This window comes from Trachemys scripta, chromosome 2, assembly GCF_013100865.1.
Source record: "Trachemys scripta elegans isolate TJP31775 chromosome 2, CAS_Tse_1.0, whole genome shotgun sequence".
NCBI classification, from domain to species: Eukaryota; Metazoa; Chordata; order Testudines; family Emydidae; genus Trachemys; species Trachemys scripta.
The window spans coordinates 149,196,718-149,218,600 of NC_048299.1; the positions used below are offsets into that span (position 1 = coordinate 149,196,718).

The 21,883-nt window shown below is 43.9% G+C and overlaps 1 protein-coding gene across 3 annotated transcripts in view; it reads right to left on the reverse strand.

The window, feature by feature from the left end:
- Positions 1–21,883, reverse strand: part of PPP2R2A (protein phosphatase 2 regulatory subunit Balpha) — a 79,913-nt gene continuing 58,030 nt past the window's right edge. For all 3 annotated transcript variants that reach the window (XM_034761828.1, XM_034761826.1, XM_034761825.1), the window contains exons 4-10: positions 16,398–16,563; positions 15,158–15,270; positions 14,559–14,736; positions 13,268–13,432; positions 11,703–11,872; positions 11,041–11,132; positions 1–1,651 (exon numbers count right to left, since the gene is read on the reverse strand). In XM_034761828.1, coding sequence (XP_034617719.1) covers positions 1,372–1,651; positions 11,041–11,132; positions 11,703–11,872; positions 13,268–13,432; positions 14,559–14,736; positions 15,158–15,270; positions 16,398–16,563 — 1,164 coding nt within the window. In that variant the 3' untranslated portion in view covers positions 1–1,371. The remainder of the gene's footprint in view (positions 1,652–11,040; positions 11,133–11,702; positions 11,873–13,267; positions 13,433–14,558; positions 14,737–15,157; positions 15,271–16,397; positions 16,564–21,883) is intronic.

Here is a 21,883-nt window from a genome sequence, read left to right on the forward strand (position 1 = left end):
CCTTTTAAAGTTGATCTTTAATTGCTTTGAAAAGCCAGAAGAAAGGAGCAGCACTCATATGGTAATCTACATTTCCATTCAGACACTGATAGCAATAAAATACAGAAAATATATATGTACTTAGAATGCAGTGTAAATTCTCATCTATAATCACTTGATATTAGTTTTGTACTACATCATACTGTTGAACAAGAATTTTAACAACAATTAAAAAACACTGGCTTTGTAGTCTAAACAAGGCATTACATAAAATTAGGATGAGATTAAACATACTACAAAGTTAGTCCCCAATAAATGGATTTGAATTCTACAAATTCAAACACTCAGACATAAAGGATAGTTTAATTAACAGATAAAGGGGCTTTAAGGAGATGGAACAGGTCAATTACTATTCATGACTATGGCAAAGTCTGGTAGCATTTCAAGGTTTTTAAATGGAAATGGTCAATAAATACCAGAGTCAGAATGATAATTTTCATACATGAGTGACAGCCAGACAGTTGCAAAAACCCTCCCTCTCTCCTCTGCCTGCTGAAAAATAATAATTAATACTGTAAAAACATTACAAAAAAAACATCACTTTATTTTCATGCATCTAAGGTAAAACACAGAATATCTGTATAAAGTAAAGAGGTAGATTAAAAAAAGGAAAAAAAAACCCAGATTCTTCATTCTTTGTCACTTTTATTCAGTAGTTTTTTTTGTTCTTCCTTATTCTCTCTTTTTTGGTGCCAAACATGGCAAGGAGTGATTACAGTCAACTGCTTATTAAAACATTTGTTCGCAACATAGACCCCTTTTACCACTGACCCCAAACTGACCCATTTCATGTGCTTTATTTCATTTTTTTCTATACGCCACCACCAGGGATGGGTGGAGGGAATGAAGGGGGGGGGGGGGAGTCCAGGAGGAGGAATGCTACAAGCCACAGCAAGAATGAGCTGCATTTAATAAAAAAAGGGCCACAAATGATACAGTAATGAGGTTACACAATTAAATCCCATAGCATGACTGAAGGCTTTCCCTGTGTTTGACGTCATCACAATGGAAGGCATAAAAAGTGGAGTAAACCAATGTTGATACAGTCCAATCTAGTCCATTAGGCAAGATGGTGCAAGTAGTCATTAAATTAAAAAGTGCCCTACCCTCACCTAAATGGCTAGCAAACATGGAGAACACCACTGTGATGGATCAACAGAGCTTTCTCCATGTAGCTAAAAAAAAGTGTGTCATATGGCACAATTTTAAACACTGGAAAGGGGTGCCACAATGGACCTCTCTCTTTTATTCTCTTTCATTTACAGGTACAAATGCTAGACTCAACTATCTCAACTATGCAGGAAGTGGACTCTTCTGTTAGGAATGCCAACCCTAATTCACTTTGTCTTGAAATATATACAAGTTGTTTGTAGTAGCTACAGCAATGATATTTTCCTTGGGATGCCAGGCTGTATGTAGTATCTTCTTGTTGAAGTCTAGGCTGTCAACGCTAATTTCATCCTTCTTTCGCTTGCCACTCGCACAGACTTTGCGGGGCTTCAAAACGGTGCGGGGTTTATTATTTTCCCGTGATGCTTCTAAGGTGATGTCTCGCTTTGTGTTTCTGTCAAACATTCTGAAGAAATTGTTGTAAGATCCCGTCATGACAACACTGGAAATAAGAAAACTAAAGATTAATCCAAGAATGCCACATTTTAAAAAGAGAGAGTTATTTGTATTACGGTAGTGCCTGGAGGCCTCAACTGAGAACGGGGCTCCACAGTGCTAGGCAGTGTACGTATAAATAGAAAGAGTCCCTGGCCCAAAGATCTTACAATTCAAACAGAGAAGACAAAGGGAAGCGAAAATAAAGTATGTGTTCACATTTTACAGCTAGGGAGTTGAGGCGCACAGGAATATTAAGTGATTAACCCAAGGTCCCATGTGAACCACTCATCACTCAATTCCCAGTCCAATGTCTTAATCACAAGATCATCCTTCCACTCTACAAGAACCCAGAAATCCTGCCTTTCCATTCCCCCTCACACCTTCAGAAAATATCTTTTGAGTTGCACAGTGGTGGGGAAACAAGATCACCTATTCTGGGCCTGCTGCTGTAAGATGCTATATCACCCATGCTGTGTGGTCTTGAAGTCAATGGGAGAGGAGGGCACTCGGAACCTTACAGAACTAGGGCCTTTAGCTGCCAACAGAATTTTTTTCACCCCAAACAGCTATTTTAAAAGCCACTAGAAGTACAACTCAGATTTTTATCCAGAACCACTCACTCAATCAACTACCTTTGCAAAGACCTTGTTACTGGGAGCTCTCACTACATAAATTCTTTGTCATATGAACTCACATTGTGCCAAAATTAACCCCAACAAACAGTCCCCATGCAAAGCAATACTTCAGAAAAACAATACTTCAGAAGAACATCTAAGTTATTAACGTCAAGAAGTATCAAATACTGTCAATACCCCAACTCAAAACAGCACTATTTTCTGAATCACAGAGGACCAATTTTGATTCTTTGGTAACTGAACACTGTTATTAAATGATTATGGGCCCAATCCTACAAGGTGTTGAGCATCCTCAACTCCAACTGACTTTGGGCAGTTAGTTTGCTCAGCATGCTTCAGCAGATGCTCAATATTTCACAGATTAGGCCCTATAGATTATACCTGTGTGACCCAAGGACCTTTTGATGCCAACAGGGGTACACAGGAGTATAGGGATCACATGACCACTTTTGGTGACACATGTAAGATTTTTACTGAAAGCCTGTGTCACAATGGTCATCCCTGTCACTGTGAGATGCATGTACAGATAATATGTGAGGAGTTATGTATATGTACTAAAATTTATGTTCTCTAGGTCTGTGGTTGAAAGCAGGTCACTCAAAGGTAGCATGTCTAGAGACAAAACTTATCAGACACTTCTCTCCCTGGGTGACATACAATAGGAGTCTATTAGCATACTAAGTCAAATACTAGTAAAGAGCTGAAGGGGACTTCAGAAGGAAATTAACAGGAAAAGGTAAACAGTGGGGAGGAAGGCACTCAGGTTAACATCGAAAGTCTCTTCTGCTATATCTGGCAGTGCAGAGACACACCCTGGCATCCATCCATCTGAAGAAAAATTGCCAGTGGGCTTAATTTTATGAAAGGGGGACGCTGCCAATTTAGTTGAGAACCCCAAGGAGAGGACTTGGGGAAGCTATCTTCATAGAAGATTAGGGTTGGAAGAGACCTCAGGAGGTCATCTAGTCCAACCCCCTGCTCAAAGCAGGACCAACCCCAACTAAGTCATCCCAGCCAGGATTTTGTCAAGCCAGGCCTTAAAAACCTCTAAGGATAGGGATTCCACCACCTCCCTAGGTAACCCATTCCAGTGCTTCAACAACTTCCTAGTGAAATAGTTTTCCCTAAGATCCAACCTAGACCTCCCCCACTGCAACTTGAGACCATTGCTTCTTGTTCTGTCATCTGCCACCACTGAGAACAGCCTACCTCCATCCTCTTTGGAACCCCCTTCAGATAATTGAAGGCTGCTATCAAATTCCCCCCTCACTCTTCTCTTCTGCAGACTAAATAAGCCCAGTTCCCTCAGCCTCTCCTAATAAGTCATGTGCCCAAGGCCCCTAATTTCATTTTCGTTGCCCTCTGCTGGACTCTCTCCAATTTGTCCACATCTTTTCTCTAGTGGGGGGGGGGGTCCAAAACTGGATGCAATACTCCAGATGTGGCCTCACCAGTGCCGAATAGAGGGGAATAATCACTTTCCTCGATCTCCTGGCAACACTCCTACTAATGCAGCCCAATACGCCATTAGCCTTCTTATCAACAAGGGCACACTGTTGACTCATATCCAGCTTCTCATCCACTGTAATCCCCAGGTCCTTTTCTGCAAAACTTTCACTTAGCCAGTCAGTCCCCAGCCTGTAGCAGTGCATGGGATTCTTCCGTCCAAAGTGCAGGACTCTGCACTGGGTCTTGTTGAACCTCATCAGATTTCTTTTGGCCCAATCCTCCAATTTGTCTAGGTCACTCTGGACCCTATCCCTACCCTCCTGCGTATCTATCTCTTCCCCCTTAGTGTCATCATAGTGTCATTTGAAAACTTGCTGAGGGTGCAATCCATCCCATTATCCAGATCATTAATGAAGATGTTGAACAAAACCAGCCCCAGGACCGACCCCTGGGGCACTCTGCTTGATAATGGCTGCCAACTAGACATCGAGCCATTGATCACTACCCGTTGAGCCCAATGATCTAGCCAGCTTTCTATCCACTCATCCAATCCATACTTCTTTAACTTGCTGGCAAGAATACTGTGGGAGACCATATCAAAAGCTTTCCTAGAGTCAAGGTATATCACGTCCACCGCTTTCCCCATATCCACAGAGCCAGTTATTTCATCATAGAAGGCAATCAGGTTGGTGAGGCATGACTCGCCCTTGGTGAATTCATGTTGACTGTTCCTTATCACCCTCCTCTCCTCCAAGTGCTTCAAAATTGATTCCTTGAGGACCTGCGCCATGATTTTTCCAGGGACTGAGGTGAGGCTGAGCAGTCTGTAGTTCCCCAGATTCTCGTCCTTCCCTTTTTTAAAGATGGGCACTACATTTGCCTTTTCCCAATTGTCCGGCAACTCCCCCGATCTCCATGAGTTTTCCAAGATACTGGCCAATGGCTCTGCAATCACATCAGCCAACTTCCTCAGCACCCTCGGATGCATTGCATCTGGCCCCATGGACTTGTATATGTCCAGCTTTTCTAAACAGTCCTTAACCTGTTCTTTCACCACTGACTGTCTCTTGTAGGAGACCAGAGAATGTCTTGAGAGTTATGTTACGGTTCTAGAAAGCATGTTATGATTTTATTTTGTATGCAACTATTTATTTCCAATATTCTTCCTATTACTTGAATCTCTGTTCTTTGATACTAAACTTATTCTTGTTTTCACTATAAATATATCCTTGGCCTGGTCTACACTAAGAGTTTAGGTTGACTTTAGCAGCATTAAATCGAATTAAGCCTGGACACGTCCACATGGCGAAACCCTTTTTTCCCCTCGACTTAAAGGGCCCTTTAAACCGGTTTCTTTACTCCGCCTCCGACGAGGGGATTAGCGCTAAAATCGGCCTTTGCGGGTCGGATTTGGGGTAGCATGGCCGGAATTAGATGTTATTGGCCTCCGGGAGCTATCCCACAGTGCTTCATTGTGACCGCTCTGGACAGCGCTCTCAACTCAGATGCACTGACCAGGTAGACAGGAAAAGCCCCGCGAACTTTTGAATTTCATTTCCTGTTTGCCCAGCGTGGAGAGCACAGGTGACCACACAGAGCTCACCAGCACAGGTAACCATGATGCAGTCCCAGGATCGCAAAAGTGCTCCAGCATGGACAGAACGGGAGGTACGGGATCTGCTCGCCATATGGGGAGATGAATCAGTGCTAGCTGAACTCCGTAGCTGTAAACGAAATGGCAAAATACTAGAAAAAGTCTCAAAGGCCATGAAGGACAGAGGCCATAACAGGGACGCACAGCAGTGCCCTGTGAAAATTAAGGAGCTAAGGCAAGCCCACTACAAAGCCAGAGAGGCAAACAGAAGGTCTGGGGCAGAGCCGCAAACATGCCGCTTCTACGCGGAGCTGCACGCCATTCTAGGGGGTGCAGCCACCACTACCCCAACCGTGTGCTATGACTCCGTCAATGGAGAAACACACAGGGAAGAGGGTTCAGGGTACGAGGAAGATGATAATGATGAAGACAATGAAGATAGCTCAAAGCAAGGAAGCGGAGAAACCGGTTTCCCCAACAGCCAGGATATGTTCATCACCCTGGACCTGGAACCAGTAACCCCCGAATTCACCCAAGGTGTGCTCCCAGACCCTGAGGGCACACAAGTGACCTCTGGTGAGTGTACCTTTGTAAATATATTACACGTGGTTTAAAAGCAAGCGTATTTAATGACTAATTTGCCCTGGCAATCGCGGCCAGTACAGCTACTGGAAAAGTCTGTTAACGTGTATGGGGATGGAGCGGAAATCCTCCAGGGACATCTCCAGAAAGCTCTCCTTCATGTACTCCCAAAGCCTTTGCAAAAGGTTTCTGGGGAGGGTTGCCTTATCCCGTCGTCCATGGTAGGACATTTTACCATGCCAGGCCAGTAGCACATAGTCTGGAATCATTGCATAACAAAGCATGGCAGCGTATGGTCCCGGTGTTTGCTGGCATGCAGACAACATCCATTCCTTATCTCTCTTTGTTATCCTCAGGAGAGTGATATCATTCACAGTCACCTGGTTGAAATGGGGTGATTTTAAAGGGACATTCAGAGGTGCCTGTTCCTGCTCGGCTGAACAGAAATGTTCCCCGCTGTTAGCCACGCGGTGGGGGGGAGGGGTGAAGTGATCACCCCAGAGAATTGTGGGGAGGGGGAAGGAGTTGGGTTTGTGCTGCATGTTAACCCGGAAACCGCAGTCCCTCCTTTTACATTGCAAACCCATTTTAAATGGCCAACCCAACGGGTCCTTGGTATGGGAAATGAGGGCGCTGCTATTTGAAACCATTCCCACATGTTATGAAGGTTAAAAAAGCCAAAGACTGTGGCTTACCATGGCTGCCTGCAAGCCGAATTCTGTTGCCTGGCACTGCGTGAGTGATCTCTCACACCAAACCAGCAGGCCCTCAATATAAGAGGAAAAATGCGACCTTGTAACGAAAGCACATGTGCTGTGTAATGTGAACAGCAAAATTTAACGTGAGAGAGTGTACCCATTGTTCTCTAAAATGTGTCTTTTTTAACCACCTCTCCCTTCTCCTCCACCAGCTGCAAATGTTTCTCCTTTGCAGAGGATAGTGAAGATTAGAAGGAGAAAATGGCAGACTTGGGATGATATGTTCTCGGGGCTCCAGATGTCCTCCCACGCTGACAGAGCACAGCAGAATGCGTGGAAGCAGTCAATGTCAGAGTGCAAAAAAGTACAATATGAACGAGAGGAGAGGTGGCGGGCTGAAGAGAGCAAGTGTCGGGCTGAAGAGGATAGGTGGCGTCAGCTTGCTGACAGAAGGCAAGAGTTGATCTCCGGCTGCTGGAGCATCAAACTGAAATGCTCCAGCGTATGGTTCAGCTGCAGGAAAGGCAGCAGGAGCAGAGACCGCCGCTACAGCCCCTGTGTAACCAACAGCCCTCCTCCCCAAGTTCCATAGCCTCCTCACCCAGATGCCCAAGAACACAGTGGAGGGGCCTCCGGCCACCCAGCCACTCCACCCCAGATGATTGCCTAAGTATCAGAAGGCTGGCCTTCAATAAGAGTTAAAGTTTTAAACTGCAGTGTGTCCTTGTCCTTCCCTCCTCCCCCACCACACCCGGCGCTTTCCTCCTCCCCCACCCCTCCCGGGCTACCTTGGCAGTTATCCCCCTAGTTGTGTGATGAATTAATGAAGAATGCATGAATGTTAAGTAACAATGACTTTATTGGCTCTGCAAGTGGTGCTCGAAGGGGGGAGGGGAGGGTGGTTAGCTTACAGAGAAGTAGAGTGAACCGGGGAGGGGGGGGAGGGGGGGCGGGTTCATCAAGGAGAAACAAACAGAAGTTTCACACCGTAGCCTGGCCAGTCACAAAACTCGTTTTCAAAGCTTCTCTGATGCGCACCGCGCCCTGCTGTACTCTAACCGTCCTGGTGTCTGGCTGCACGTAATCAGCGGCCAGGCGATTTGCCTCAACCTCCCACCCCGCCATAAATGTCTCCCCCTTACTCTCACAGATATTGTGGAGCACACAGCAAGCAGCAATAACAATTGGAATATTGGCTTCGCTGAGGTCTATCCGAGTCAGTAAACTGCGCCAGCGCGCTTTTAAACGTCCAAATGCACATTCCACCACCATTCGGCACTTGCTCAGCCTATAGTTGAACAGGTCCCGACTCCTGTCCAGGCTGCCTGAGTACGGCTTCATGAGCCATGGCATTAAAGGGTAGGCTGGGTCCCCAAGGATAACGATAGGCATTTCAACATCCCCAACGGTTATTTTCTGGTCCGGGAAAAAAGTCCCTTCTTCCAGCTTTTGAAACAGACCAGAGTTCCTGAAGACGCGAGCATCATGTACCTTTCCCGGCCATCCCACGTTGATGTTAGTGAAACGTCCTTGTGATCCACCAGGGCTTGCAGCAGCACTGAAAAGTACCCCTTGCGGTTTATGTACTGGGTGGCTTGGTGCTCCGGTGACAAGATAGGGATATGGGTTCCGTCTATCTCCCCACCACAGTTTGGGAATCCCATTGCAGCAAAGCCATCCACTATGTCCTGCACGTTTCCCAGAGTCACTACCCTTGATATCAGCAGGTCTTTGATTGCGTTGGCTACTTGGATCACAGCAGCCCCCACAGTAGATTTGCCCACTCCAAACTGATTCCTGACTGATTGGTAGCTGTCTAGCGTTGCAAGCATCCACAGGGCTATCGCCACTCGCTTCGCAACCGTGAGGGCTGCTCTCATCCTGGTATTCTGGCGCTTTAGGGCAGGGGAAGGCAAGTCACAAAGTTCCATGAAAGTGCCCTTACGCATGCGAAAGTTTCACAGCCACTGGGAATCGTCCCACACCTGCAGCACGATGCGGTCCCACCAGTCTGTGCTTGTTTCCCGGGCCCAGAATTGGCGTTCCATGCCATGAACCTCCCACAATAACACCATGATTTGCACATTGCTGGGGCCTGTACTTTGTGAGAGGTCTATGTCCATGTCAATTTCCTCATCACTCTCGTCACCGCACTGCAATCGCCTCTTCGCCTGGTTTTGCTTTGGCATGTTCTGGCTCTGCATATACTCCAGGACAATGTGCGTGGTGTTTATAGTGCTCATAATTGCCGCAGTGATTTGAGCGGGCTCCATGATCCCAATGCTATGGCGTCTGGGCTGAAAAAAGGCGCAAAACTAGTGTCTGACGGAGGGAGGGAGGGGCGAGTGACAACATGGCTTACAGGTACAGGGAATTAAAATCAACAAAGGTGGCTGTGCATCAGGGAGAAACACAAACAACTGTCACACAGAAGGGTCCCCCCAAAGATTGAACTCAAAACCCTGGGTTTAGCAGGCCGTTGATTTCACGGAGGGAGGGGGAAGCAAATGAATACAGAACAAATCTGGTCCATCTATTTTTTATATCTTAAACTGGCAGCAGACGGTGCAGCATGACTGATAGCCATCGGCCTTTTCTGGGTGCTTAGCAGAAAATGCCGTATTTCGACTGCTAGCCATCATCATCAAGACGGTTCAATAGGACTGCCGGCAGGACTGAGTCTCCAGGAGACAAAACATGTCTGCCCAGGTGCCTCTGATTGAACTCACTGAGGAATATGACGATGACGGGTATCAATCATAATACACCATCCACTGCCAAAAGGCAAGGAGCTGCCGCTGTGTAGCAATGCAGTACCACGTCTGCCGGTACCCATATGACATATGGTGATGGTGAGCTGAGCTGAGCTGAGCGGGCTCCATGCTTGCCGTGGTATGTTGTCTGCACAGGTAACCCAGGTAAAAAGGCGCAAATTGCTTGTCTGCCGTTGCTCTGACGGAGGGGCCTGACGACATGTACCCAGAACCCCCCGCGACACTGTTTTTGCATCATCAGGCATAGGGATCTCAACTCAGAATTCCAATGGGCGGCGGAGACTGCGGGAACTGTGGGATAGCTACCCACAGTGCAACGCTCGATGCTAGCCTCAGTACTGTGGACGTGGTCCGCCGGCTTAATGCACTTAGAGCATTTTATGTGGGGACACACACAATTGACTGTATAAAACCGATTTCTATAAAATCGGCTTCTATAAATTCGACCTAATCTCGTAGTGTAGACGTACCCTAAGTGCTGTATGTTAAGATGACTGGGGATCCTGTGTTGACTCCTTGCAAGCTGGGGTGTGCTATTCCTTTGGGAGTAGCAAATCAGAGTTCTGTGAGCGTTCAGTGCAAAAGGGTCTGAACACTTCAGAGGGATGCTCGGAAGAGTCCGGGATTGGTGTGTGCCTATTGCTAACCTGTTCAGAGAGAGCAAGGCCTGTGGAGAATTGTGTTGCCAGACGCTAGTGGATTCAGGGAGCTGAACCACAGCGGGCACCGGAAACATCCTCACACTAAGGGCAGGTTGTAGCGAGGTGCCTCACAACCCTGGGAAACGTCACAACCTGTTACAAGGTTTTCTGATTAAGACAAGCATTTGAATTTCTGCATGTAAGCAGTCAGTATTGCCCTTGTGGCTGGCAACTGAGTGTACCCTGGAAAGAAATTACTAATAGCCAGAAGGAGTAGAATTTTGAATTTGGCTCAAAGTACATGGCTAGAATTGCATGAGCATCAGCACCAAAATATACCCAATTTTTGATAAACTAGCCAACTCTAAGGTGTTGTAAGACCATAAAATTGAAATATATCAGATTTTCAGTTAGGCAAATAGGCTTAGAGATTATCCAAATATTTGGATAAACAGCTGTTTCGTTTAAAGAGAATGTTCCCCTCATGATGAAACAGATGGGGATCCAAAGAGCTGCTTCAGATTTGGCAACTGAGTGGCTCAATGTTTTTTTTTTTTTTTTTAAATCATCATTCAACATAGGCTAACAGTAATATTACTGGGGAGACAGCCATGCAAGGCAAGCTTAAAAAAAAAAAATGAAATTCTTAGAGGGTTGTCTACATATTTTCAAGACAGGATTATTAATGAGGACAACGGCTCCCAAAGCCTAGTAGGCAACTTACAGTCATAAGAAATATATACTCTCCAGGGTGAAGAGTACCGAAGGCCTCAATCCAGCAATAAAATCTGCATGGGTGGATTCTCACTCCCTGCACATCAAATCGCAAGACTCCCTCGGTAAGGGCTAATATACATTACATTAGCTCATAACAGTGTAAAAAACAACCAAACCTAAGAACAAAAGGATTCATACATTTGAGGCTACATTTTGAATTTCTCACGTCAGAAGGAACCCATAGTCTGCTCCCCATTCCCAAAACTAAGGCTTAAATATGTGAAGAAAAACTGTTAGACTTGCCTGTCCGATCCATTCCAACAGCACTCAAATTTGTCAAAAATGCAGTCATTCTCATACAGAGAACAAAGTTTACTTCTGAGGTATTCATGCACCTAGGAGAAAAAAGGTTTCTTTAATATTTGAAAAAGCATGATTTGTCTGTGAAAGTATCCAAGCAAGCTACACGGAGAACAGCTTGACTCTTGAGGAAAACAGAACGGGACCCCCTTCGTATACTCTCAAGTCCACCCTATAAGTTGACAGGGAGCGTCACAATTGGCCCCATGGCACTGGACTGTCCCTAAACTGAGCAAGTGTCCTGCACAATACTGCCTCCTGTTGCTCAGGCAGAAAGGTGTGAACTCTGGTCTCCTCTCTGATGAAGCAAAACACCATCACTATGCTAACTTGTGGCCCAGAATGCAAGTCACGCTTATTGCACCCTTCCCGAGTCCCACCCCACGAGAAAAAGCATATCATACATGTTAAAACGTAGATCTTAATCCTACAATCAGACCACAGAGAGCAGACCCGTGTGTCTTTGTGCCCCACTGTCTTTGCTGAAGCTCTACATAGGAACAGGGGTCTGTATACACCGATCCAATTGTGGGATCGAGGCCATACTCAGTACATGACATACTTTCAAAGTTTATAATACTAGTGTATGAAATTTCACTGGATACCTGGTATGTTTCCACAGGTCTGTTTTCCATATTTAAATCCCAGATCTTCACTGACAGATAATCTCTAGTCATCATATATCGACCACTATGGCTGAATTTTACGTCAGATATGGAAGAGATGATTTCAGAGAAAAACGATCTGTTGCTAGGGTCTTCTGGTTCTTCAAACACTATAAGTAAAAGACAGGCATGCCGATGAGCAAAGCACATCTATTCAAAACTAAGTCAATTCCATACAAACTCTCATGCTTCAAAACAATCATTTCAATATGAACCTTGGAAAAAATCTCAAATGGTTCTGGGACAGCATTTTATACACACACCGATTGAGGAATGTCTCCCATACCCTAATACAGCACACTCATCATACTACACAGACTGATTAGAAACACTGCAGGTGCTGTTAGTTATCTAGTGTTTGATGGCCAGATGAAGGAAAAAGAAAACTTATCACCTTAAGAAATATTGGCACAAGGACATTAAAAGTTGCATACTGATGTATATGGCAAATGCCACTTATATCCATGGCCTAAGGCTGTAACATCAAAAATGCTGGAAGAATTAAAACCAGTCAGATATAAGATCTTTGGACCACTGAGTCCATCTCCTCAGAAGTCCAGGATACAAGTCCCCGCTGAAACAGGATATACCCAAATAAGCTTATTATACATTTACAGTGTATTAGCTGAGCTAGAATAAATAGCCTTGCTGCCATTATATGTAATATTTCAGAAAGAAAAAGCTCTGTTCTGTGACCTCCATATGGTGAAGTAAATGTTGGATTTAGCTTCTAAAGAGACAGTGAATCGAGTGTATGTAAGATAGAAGTAAAGGCAAGTCACTATACATATTGCTTTCTATAGATTGATCACAATAAAAAAAAAATCCAAGACAGAGTGAGGACTCTAACTTTTGGAGGGTGTACTCATTTGCAAGTATTGAGCGTTAGCTACGGGCCTGAGTTGGAACTGAACTAGTAATTTAAAAGTTAAAGGCTGCATTAAGCTGTTTCCAATCCTCTCTATTAGCCAGTCCTCTGGCATTAGTTTTTTAAGTTGCAGTAACATTAAGTTACTGTTTTCACTCAAGCAAGGAGATAAACCTAACATCCCACTAAGGTTTTTTTTGTTTTGTTTTTTTCCTCTTTTCCCCCATACTAAGGAAATTCACTATACACTCACAGTGAGGTGTGTTAGAAATTTATTGACAAAGGCCCCAGTTTACAGTACTTGATGCTTCGGCACTACACATAGCACTGTCTACACTAGAAAATTAAGTTGGCTTAACTACATCACTCCTGGGTCTGAAATATCCACACCCCACACAGAGTAGTTAAGCCAGCTTAACCCCGTGTAGACAGTGCTAGGTCGATCTAGCTACCACCTCTCAGGGAGTTGAATTCCCTTTGCTGATGAGAGAACCCCTCCCGTCAGCGTAGGTAGCGTCTACACTGGCTCAGCTGTAGCATTTCAAGTGTAGATAAGCCCATAGCTTTCTCTAGTACTGAAATGCTGAATGCTTTAAAAAACAGGGGAGAGGGGAATCAATAACGAAGTAGAACTCACATTTCGAATGTCTGTCACAGAGTGCCGATGCTCTCATGTCACACAGACGAATTGTTCCTTTACTACTGCTGTATACAAATGTGTTACAGCTGTTAGGATGGAACTCTGCAGCTGTTATCACCTCTGTCAGCTCTTCCATGTTGGCAGGCTTAATATCTACAATATCTAGAGAGCGTTTTATTAAGGAATTCTCTCTACAAATTTTCAGAACACACTTATACAGCTTTATACATTTATTCCACAAAGCCTCTCCAATCACCAATAAATGGGTATCTAAAACAAACAGACAAACATAAAACAATCAAAAGAGAAAGGCAGCAGTGTGGCAGCAGGGAACTGGGAGACAGGACTTTGCCACTGGCTCCCTCTGTGACCTGGGGTAAATCACAATTTCTCTGTGCCTTTGTTTATCTACTTGAAAAATGGAAATGAAGTCTTCTTTGAATTTTCTATAAAACCAGTCAACATATCCTGAAATATAAACATGCCGTCATTTTACATTTTTTTTTATGGTCTAGTAAACAACAACCACCAATATATTTTATAAGCTTAAAATAATTAAAATCCAACATTCTAAATAAATTATTTTGCACTACATCAGCTGGCCTGTGTCTAGTTTCATCAAATGCTGCAACGTAACCCAGGCTGATTGTCACGGGAGTCATGGATTTTGTGATTTCCTGTTGGGTTTTTTTCCCCTCAAAAACTCCTTATTTGCCCACTGCTCCAGCTCCTGCTCCCCACACAGCAGTGGCTGAATATGCTGTGTGATTCTAGAGACCTAGAACCTTTACACATGTGTGCAGGAGTGGAGCGGTGGGGCGGTAGGGGAACAAAGAGAGAGAGAAGGGGGCTGAGAAGTTCTGTGGCAGACCAATAACTTGAGGGACTGAGGATAGTACTTTTCCCGCAGACCGACTCACGACGTAGCTCAAGATCTGTTTCAAAAGACAAATACTTTCAAATCGTTCTCTTTCCAGCCCTGCTCCTCTTGTGTTCCTGGAGCTTTACCTTTTCCTCCCTTCTAATAACCAGTGCCATGACTTTGCCATAATTTTTTGCCAGGAAAACAACGAATACTAATCATAACTCCGCTTTGCCTTATGTTGCCTAAAAAGGATCCTCGGGTATTGGCATTCCAGTAGCAATATTCTCTGCAATTGCAACTGAAAAATAACTAAGAAATGGAAGATGTCTTAAGTATACAACACTTCAAGGGAAAAGAGAAATCCACAACTTTGGTTATGGCAAAAAGTCTTTCTCCAGTAAAAAGACCAATGGAAAAAGATACTAAAACTTCTGTCTGTAATTTCTAGGTGCCACAGATTAATCCGCAAGTCATCTGCAGATAGGTATGTTTCATAATCACTATTGATGGAGATAGAGTTGATGTGATACGTGTGAGCATTTGCAAATATTCTTCGTGGACTGGCTTCAACCATAAGATCCATGGGTCTGAATACTGGCACCTGCAAAATACAAGAAAACACAAAATATAAGCTGTGCATGTAATATAGATAAATGTATACTGACAGCCACCCATCCAATGCACCTCCACCAGCCTGACAAACAAGGACCCTGAAGCCACTTCAGAAATCAACGTCCTATGCATAGCAGGCAAGGAATTGCTGGTGTACAATATGTGGGACACCACAGAAAACTCATGGTTAGTATCACTATACAAAGGATGGTCTTGTAGAGAATGACTGGCACATGGAGTCAGGAGTTCTGACTTCTATTGCCAGCTGAGCCACAGACCTATATATGGGACCTTGAGAAAGTCACTCAACTGCCTCTGCCTTAGATCCCGATCTATTAAATGAGGCTAAATACTTACCTACCCTCAGATGGTGACTGAGGACTATCACACTAGATAGAGGAGCTACTCACCCGTAGTGTTGTAACTGTAGAAGGGTCCCTATACCGCCCATCTTCTTCCTTCAAGTTATAGCCCTCCGGTCTTTTGTCCCTTTCACTAATTTTCCATAACTTTATTGTTTTATCTGAAACAAATTAATGAGTTGTCCAAGTTCAAATGAAAGTTCAAGCATGAGGCCGCTTTCTTTTCACAACTGGTATTTTTAAATCATTTCAGTATTCATTTTTCAAGTGAGCGTGTCAGGATTATCTATCTACATATATAAACAACACAAAACTCTATAAGCTAATATTTGGAGATGCATATTTTGTTGGATGTGACTGTTGCCTCAACTTACAATTAGGTTGAAATGAACTGGGAAAGTTAAAATGCACTTGCAACCTGGTCTACACAAAGTTTTTGTACCAGTATTTTGGTTAGGGGGTTGATTTTTTTTTTTTTTTTTTTTTTTTTTTTTTTTAAAGCAAAACAGTTAAACCACAACAAGGCCCCATGTAGATGCAGTTCTGTCACTATAAAGGTGCCTTATGCCAATATAGCTTATTGCCCTTCCTGTACAGGAATAGCAATGTTGATAGAGAGCATCTTTATGCCAGTATAACTGTCCACACTAGGGGGGGATTGTACTGCTTTAAGTAAACTAGTATAGTTAAGCAGTACAACCTGTGTATAGACAACCTCTTAGACTGACATTTAGTTTAAAAGAGACAATCAGATCAGAAAAACCTTCAAATTAACAAATCAATGCTACATGTAAACTTGTTTACTATTAAACTCTTTTAGATACCCAGATACGATTAAACCAAGCACAAATTATCCATTTATTGCATTGTGTAGATTGCAGATGGCATTAAACATCGAATTATAAAAACTCATGATTTGTGGAATAAACTGATCAAAACAGTATCAGGAAGTAATTTTCCTCCAAATGTGTAGCATCTCACAAATATAGGGGTTTTCTTCACCGTCCTCTGTAGCATCAAGCTATTGGCCACTGCTCGAATCAGAACAGATTTTACTGAGTAAAGGACTGGCCTTTGAATCTTAAGTTCCTGATGTAGGTAAAGCATCAGTTGCAAAGTGGAAGAAAGAAAATATTAAATTCTCAGTTTAAAAAAGCACAAATGCTGATGCTAGTCAAAGCTCAGTATGCTGTAAGTAATGGCAGAAAGAATAGCAGAGAATTTGAGATTAATTCTACAGAGCTGTATTCTGCTTTCAAGCTTACTGTGTACAATAAAAAAAACTTACCGTTTGTAGACAATAAAAACTGAGCAGCATTTTTCTGGGGTAACCACCTAATTTTGTTGATCTTTTCTTCAATTTCTAAACTTTTCAAGTAGTCAAATTCTGGTTCATGGCTTTGAAAAGTACTGTAAACATTGTATTCCCCTCTGCTGAGAGACTGGATTTTGTTCTAAAAGGAGAGAAAATATTTGTTTCTGAGAATTATATGATTAACGCTTATATGCAGTGCACATTTGTACCAAGATTGTAGGGGGGATGTTTACACAGAGTGCATATGTAGACTAATGGTTCAAACAGGAGACTGGTAGCCAGGACTATGCCTGCCTCTGCCAGTCTTGTTGTATATCCTCTGACAAGCTGCAACTTCCCTGTGCCTCATTTTTCCAAAAAGACTCATCCATTTCACAAGGGTTTGGGTAAAGTTTCAGCACCACAGAAGTACATATTGTTGCTTTTGATGCAGCACAAAGACACTATAGTTGCACAGCCACTTCATTTTAACCAATCTCCCCTTTTCACTCACTCAACTTTCTCTGTTTTCTTTTTGGGCTGTCACTTTCCATGCTTTGTTTCAATGTGATCAACGTTTCAACTTTCAGAAAAAATCCTTCAGTCCTTTAAGCTACTTGTACACAGTTTACAACAGAGTCACTTGCCCCCTGTAAATAACTCAAAACAGCTGAACTTTGAATCTTCTAACTTCACAAATAAGCAGTCCTCGAAGCTAAACGGGGGAGGGATAGCTCAGTGGTTTGAGCATTGGCCAGCTAAACCCAGGGTTGTGAGTTCAGTCCTTGAGGGGGCCACTTAGGGATCTGGGGCAAAATCAGTACTTGGTCCTGCTAGTGAAGGCAGGGGGCTGGACTCGATGACCTTTCAAGGTCCCTTCCAGTTCTAGGAGATGGGATATCTCCATTAATTTTTAATTTAAGAAACCTTTGGTAAGTTTTTTTTTAAAACTTTAAAATTGTGTTAAGAGAGTCTCATCCAGCCCACAGAACATGTAGTTTCCAAGGGAGTATAGTCCCCAAAGTTTCCAGAAGAGACTCTCTGCTGCACATCGGGTTAAGACTGACCTGCTACTCAAGTGGTGAGAATCCCAAATGCAACCACAGCGCAAGCCAGATATACATACACCTCTACTCCAATATAACACGAATTCGGATATAACGCAGTAAAGCAGTGCTCCGGAGGGAGGAGGGTTAAGGGGAGGGCTTGCGCACTCGGGCAGATCAAAGCAAATTCGATATAATGCGGTTTCACCTATAACACGGTAAGTTTTTTTGGCTCCCGGGGACAGCGTTATATCGGGGTAGAGGTGTATATATAAATCAGCTGTTCCACCCCTGAACAGTCTTAGTTCCTGTTTTCTTAGAAACCCTTTTTCCTTCCTTTTGGGAAGCTACACTGGAAAAAAAGAAGTCAAAGCTTCTAGGTGAAATCTCAAAGTTACAAACAAGAGAGTTACGAACAGACGCCTCATTTGGAAAAAGTATGGAATCAGGTAGCAGCAGTGACAAAATAACAAAAAATGCAAACAGTCCAGAACGAAAAAAAAAAAAAAAAAAAAAAAGGGGGGGGGGGGGGGGGGACGACGGACAGACAGCAGTCTTCTTCTGCATAGTAAAGTTTCAAAGCTGTATTAAGTCAATGTTCAATTGTAAACTTTGGAAAGAACAACCATAACGTTTTGTTCGGAGTTACAAACAACCTCCAGTCCTGGAGTGTTCCCAACTGAGGTTCGACTGCAGGGGTGGCCAACCTAAGCCTGAGAAGGAGCCAGAATTTACCAATGTACATTGCCAAAGAGCCACAGTAAAACGTCAGTAGCCCCCCATCAGCTCCCCCACCCTGCTCCCAGTGCCTCCCACCTACAGGTAGTCCCCCGATCAGCGCCTCCCCCTCCCTCCCAATCAGCTGTTTTGTGCCATGCAGGAGTCTCTGGGGGTGGGAAGAGGGGGAGGAGCGAGGGCAATGCAGGCTCAGGGGAGGGGGCACGAAGGGGTGGAGTGGGGGCAGGGCCTGTATAGAGCCAGGGGGTTGAGCAATGAGCACCCCCCAGCACATTGGAAAGTTGGCGCCTGTAGCTCCAGCCCTGGAGTCAGTGCCTACACAAGGAGCCGCATATTAACTTCTGAAGAGCCGCATGTGGCTCCGGAGTCACAGGATGGCCACCCCGTTCTACTGTATCACCTTTAGCCAGCATAACTTTAATATTAAAAGCACACTTGTGATTGACAGCCTATGCTCTGAGGGCACCCTGGATGGATGGGAGAGCTGCCTGGAATGATGGGAAGCCTTAAATCTTACACAGGCCGCTGCTCTCCCTGCTAAAAAGCTGTGTTTTATGTAGTGATTCCTTAAAGCCACTCTCACACTGGAGGAACCTGACCTCCTCTTATGTGAAAAGTGACCAGGAAGGAAGTGGTTTTTGAAACAGTTCATAGCTGAGCACACTTCTAGCTTCAAATCTTGTGTGCTTTCATATCCCACCATCACCATCTTAGGTTGACAGGTGAATCATGCCTTTGCTGTGATGAGCTCTGGGTTGTGAAACTTGTTCATCCCTTTATATGACTCAGGTCCATTCATCCACGATTATGCCCCTCTGCCTCACCTCAAAGTTATCTCCTGGTATGATCATTGTTGGCCCCAAACACATTACATTTTCTGGGACTGGGTGACAGGGCATGGATTACTTGATGATAACCTGTCTGTTCATTCCCTTTGGGGCACCTGCCATTGGCCACTGTCAGAGGACAGGATAGGATACTGGGCTTGATGGACCTTTGGTCTGACCCAGTATGGCCGTTCTTATGTTCAAATCCTTTTGTCTTGTATTACACATCCTTACATTTTAATGAAGATAAGTAGTTATTAGAATTTATCCTGTTGTAGAGTAAGCCAGAAGCAAGGAGAAGAAAGCTGCCTTAGAAATCACACTATTTAACACCCAACAATTATTTTGGCCTTCCCATCCTAGAAAGAGGAAGGAACTTGCTGTTGTGTTTTGGTCATGCCTAACAAGTTAAACAGGGTCAAGCAGTCAGTACACTGAATGGGAGATTTCCAAGGTAAAGCTATTGTGCTGAAGGATGTGCTGGTCATGATTCAGTGGTGTGCTCTACTTCAAGTCAATATTAATCTCAATGATTCAGACTGACACACACTTGTTTGTGGATTAATAAAAAAATATACAGGGCTAGACGGTACTATAATGTAGGAGACACCCTCTTTAGGATGAAAAGCAAAAGCTCCTTTGAGTCATTTAGGATATCATAGAAATAAACATAAAAATGCAAGAGGTATAAACCCCAGTCTCCCTAAGTCAAATTCCAACTAGGATAATTACAGTCCACCTCCATGAGTTTGTACAGTTTCAATTGGATACAATATTCATTTCCTGTCCTATCTTATGTAACATTGTTTGCTTTATACTGTTGAACAGCTGCCACATTCCAACTCAGAGATGGTAGCATTTTGGTGGTGGCTGAAGTTACACATGCTTGTATAACTATACAGAGGAATCACATTTCAGTGATGCTCGCTACATGTTATAAAGAACTTTGGAACGCTCGGTGTCTGATGAAAGGTGCTATATGAATCTAAGGTATATAAAAAATGCTCCCGTGTAAATAACCTTATTTATAAAACAGCTCCTGCCAAGGTCACACACAAGTAGATACAAAATAATAAATTTTGCTGTATTATTAGGGCAACCATTTTTCTCAACTTATTCCCTGAAATCTCAGGAAAGTAGTCAACGTATAGGCTCCCAAAGCTCTATTTTGGAGGGTAGGTTTTCTGCTCTTCACCACTGACATATTTCTATGGTCCCCATCACCAGAGTGCGATTTCTGAACACAAATGAATTAATCTCCAGAATGTTCATGTGAAGTAGGAAATATCATCTGCTTTCTACAGATTGGGGGGGGGGGGGGGGAGAGAGAGAGAGAGAGAGAGAGAGAAACGGAGGTTAAATGACTTGCCCAAGGCCACACATGAAGTCTGTGGCAGAGCTGGGAACTGAAGGAGAGATTACTTACCTGTAGGGTACCTGGAGTTCTTCAAAATGTTTTATGCCTATGGGCACTATTGAGGTTGCCTGAGCCCTAGCAGAGGCAGAGTCACTTGAAGTGGGGGCTGTGCTCCAGACGCTTCGTAATAAGCTAAGATGCATCTTGAAACTCACTTTGACAGTCTGAGTAGAAATTGGTTGCCCCTTCACCCTTTCAGAAAAGGAGATAAAGAGTCTGGGAGAGGCCCTGGAGGGACTTATTCTATCAAGGTAGACGGCAGGAGCCCCTCTCACTTCCAGAGTATGAAGACTAGCCTTTTCTCTCTCAGAGTAAGCCTTGGGGTAAAATACTGGGAGTCGAACGCCCTGACTGATGTGGAATTCTGATAAGACCTGAGGTAGGAAGCGAGGATGGGGATGTAAGGTCATTTTGTCATGGTAGAAAGTTGTCTAAGAGTAGGTCACAGCCAGGAGTACCCCTCGCTCTCCTACTCGCCTGGCCGAAGTTATGGTTATGAAGTCTTGAAAGATGAATGAAGAAATGAACAGCTGCCCATGGGTTCAAATGGAGAATAATTCAAGGCGTTCAGAACTAGGAAAAGGTTCCAAGGTGGAGTTAGCTCCTTGACATGAAGGAAAAGGTTAGACAAACATTTAAAAATCCAGGCTACGCTAGGATAAGCAAAAACAGAAAAACCTTCATCAGGTGGGTGAAAGACTGTAACGGCAGCTAAGAGGACCCTAATGGAACTGAGTAACAAACCTTGGTGTTCTGTAATTAATCAAGTCGTTGATTATGTCTGTGAGGAGATATAGATCAATGGGCACACCAGGCTTGGAAACGCTTCCACTTTTGCAGGCAGGTTTTCCACTGCTCAGGAATAGTCTTAACTTCAGGAAAAGAGTCCAGATCTACGTCCGAGAACTACTGAGGAGTCAAACCTTGAGGTGTGGTGAAGATATATTGGGGTGGGTCATGGTGCCTGATATCCGTGTCAGGAGAGCCGCCGTGAGCGGACAGCAAAGATGCACCTGCAGAGAAAGGGGCAAAGTAGATTTGGAAACAACAAGTAGATTTGTGGCCATAACCTCTCCTTAAGTACAAGCAATGGAGCATCACATTGGACAGTGTTGCAAAGAGATCTATCTCCAGGAGGCCCAAAGGCTGACATACGCTCCAAAAGACCAACATGCTAAAGATCACTCATGGTGTTCATGAGCAAGCACTTTCACGGAGCCTGCTATGGTGTTTTTCAGAGTCATCTGGCCTTCTGAAATGAGGGATTGAAACAGCTCTTTGGGCTTGAGGCAAATGATCAATAAAATGTTAAAAGTATAGAAAACTATATTTTGCCATCAGGACTGATAGTTCATGATCCTAAACCAGAGAGCAGTTGATGAATAGCTCTTATGGCTTAAGAGGCCAACATGCTTGTGCTTTTGCCGAGCAGTCGATTTGAAGCAAGCTTGT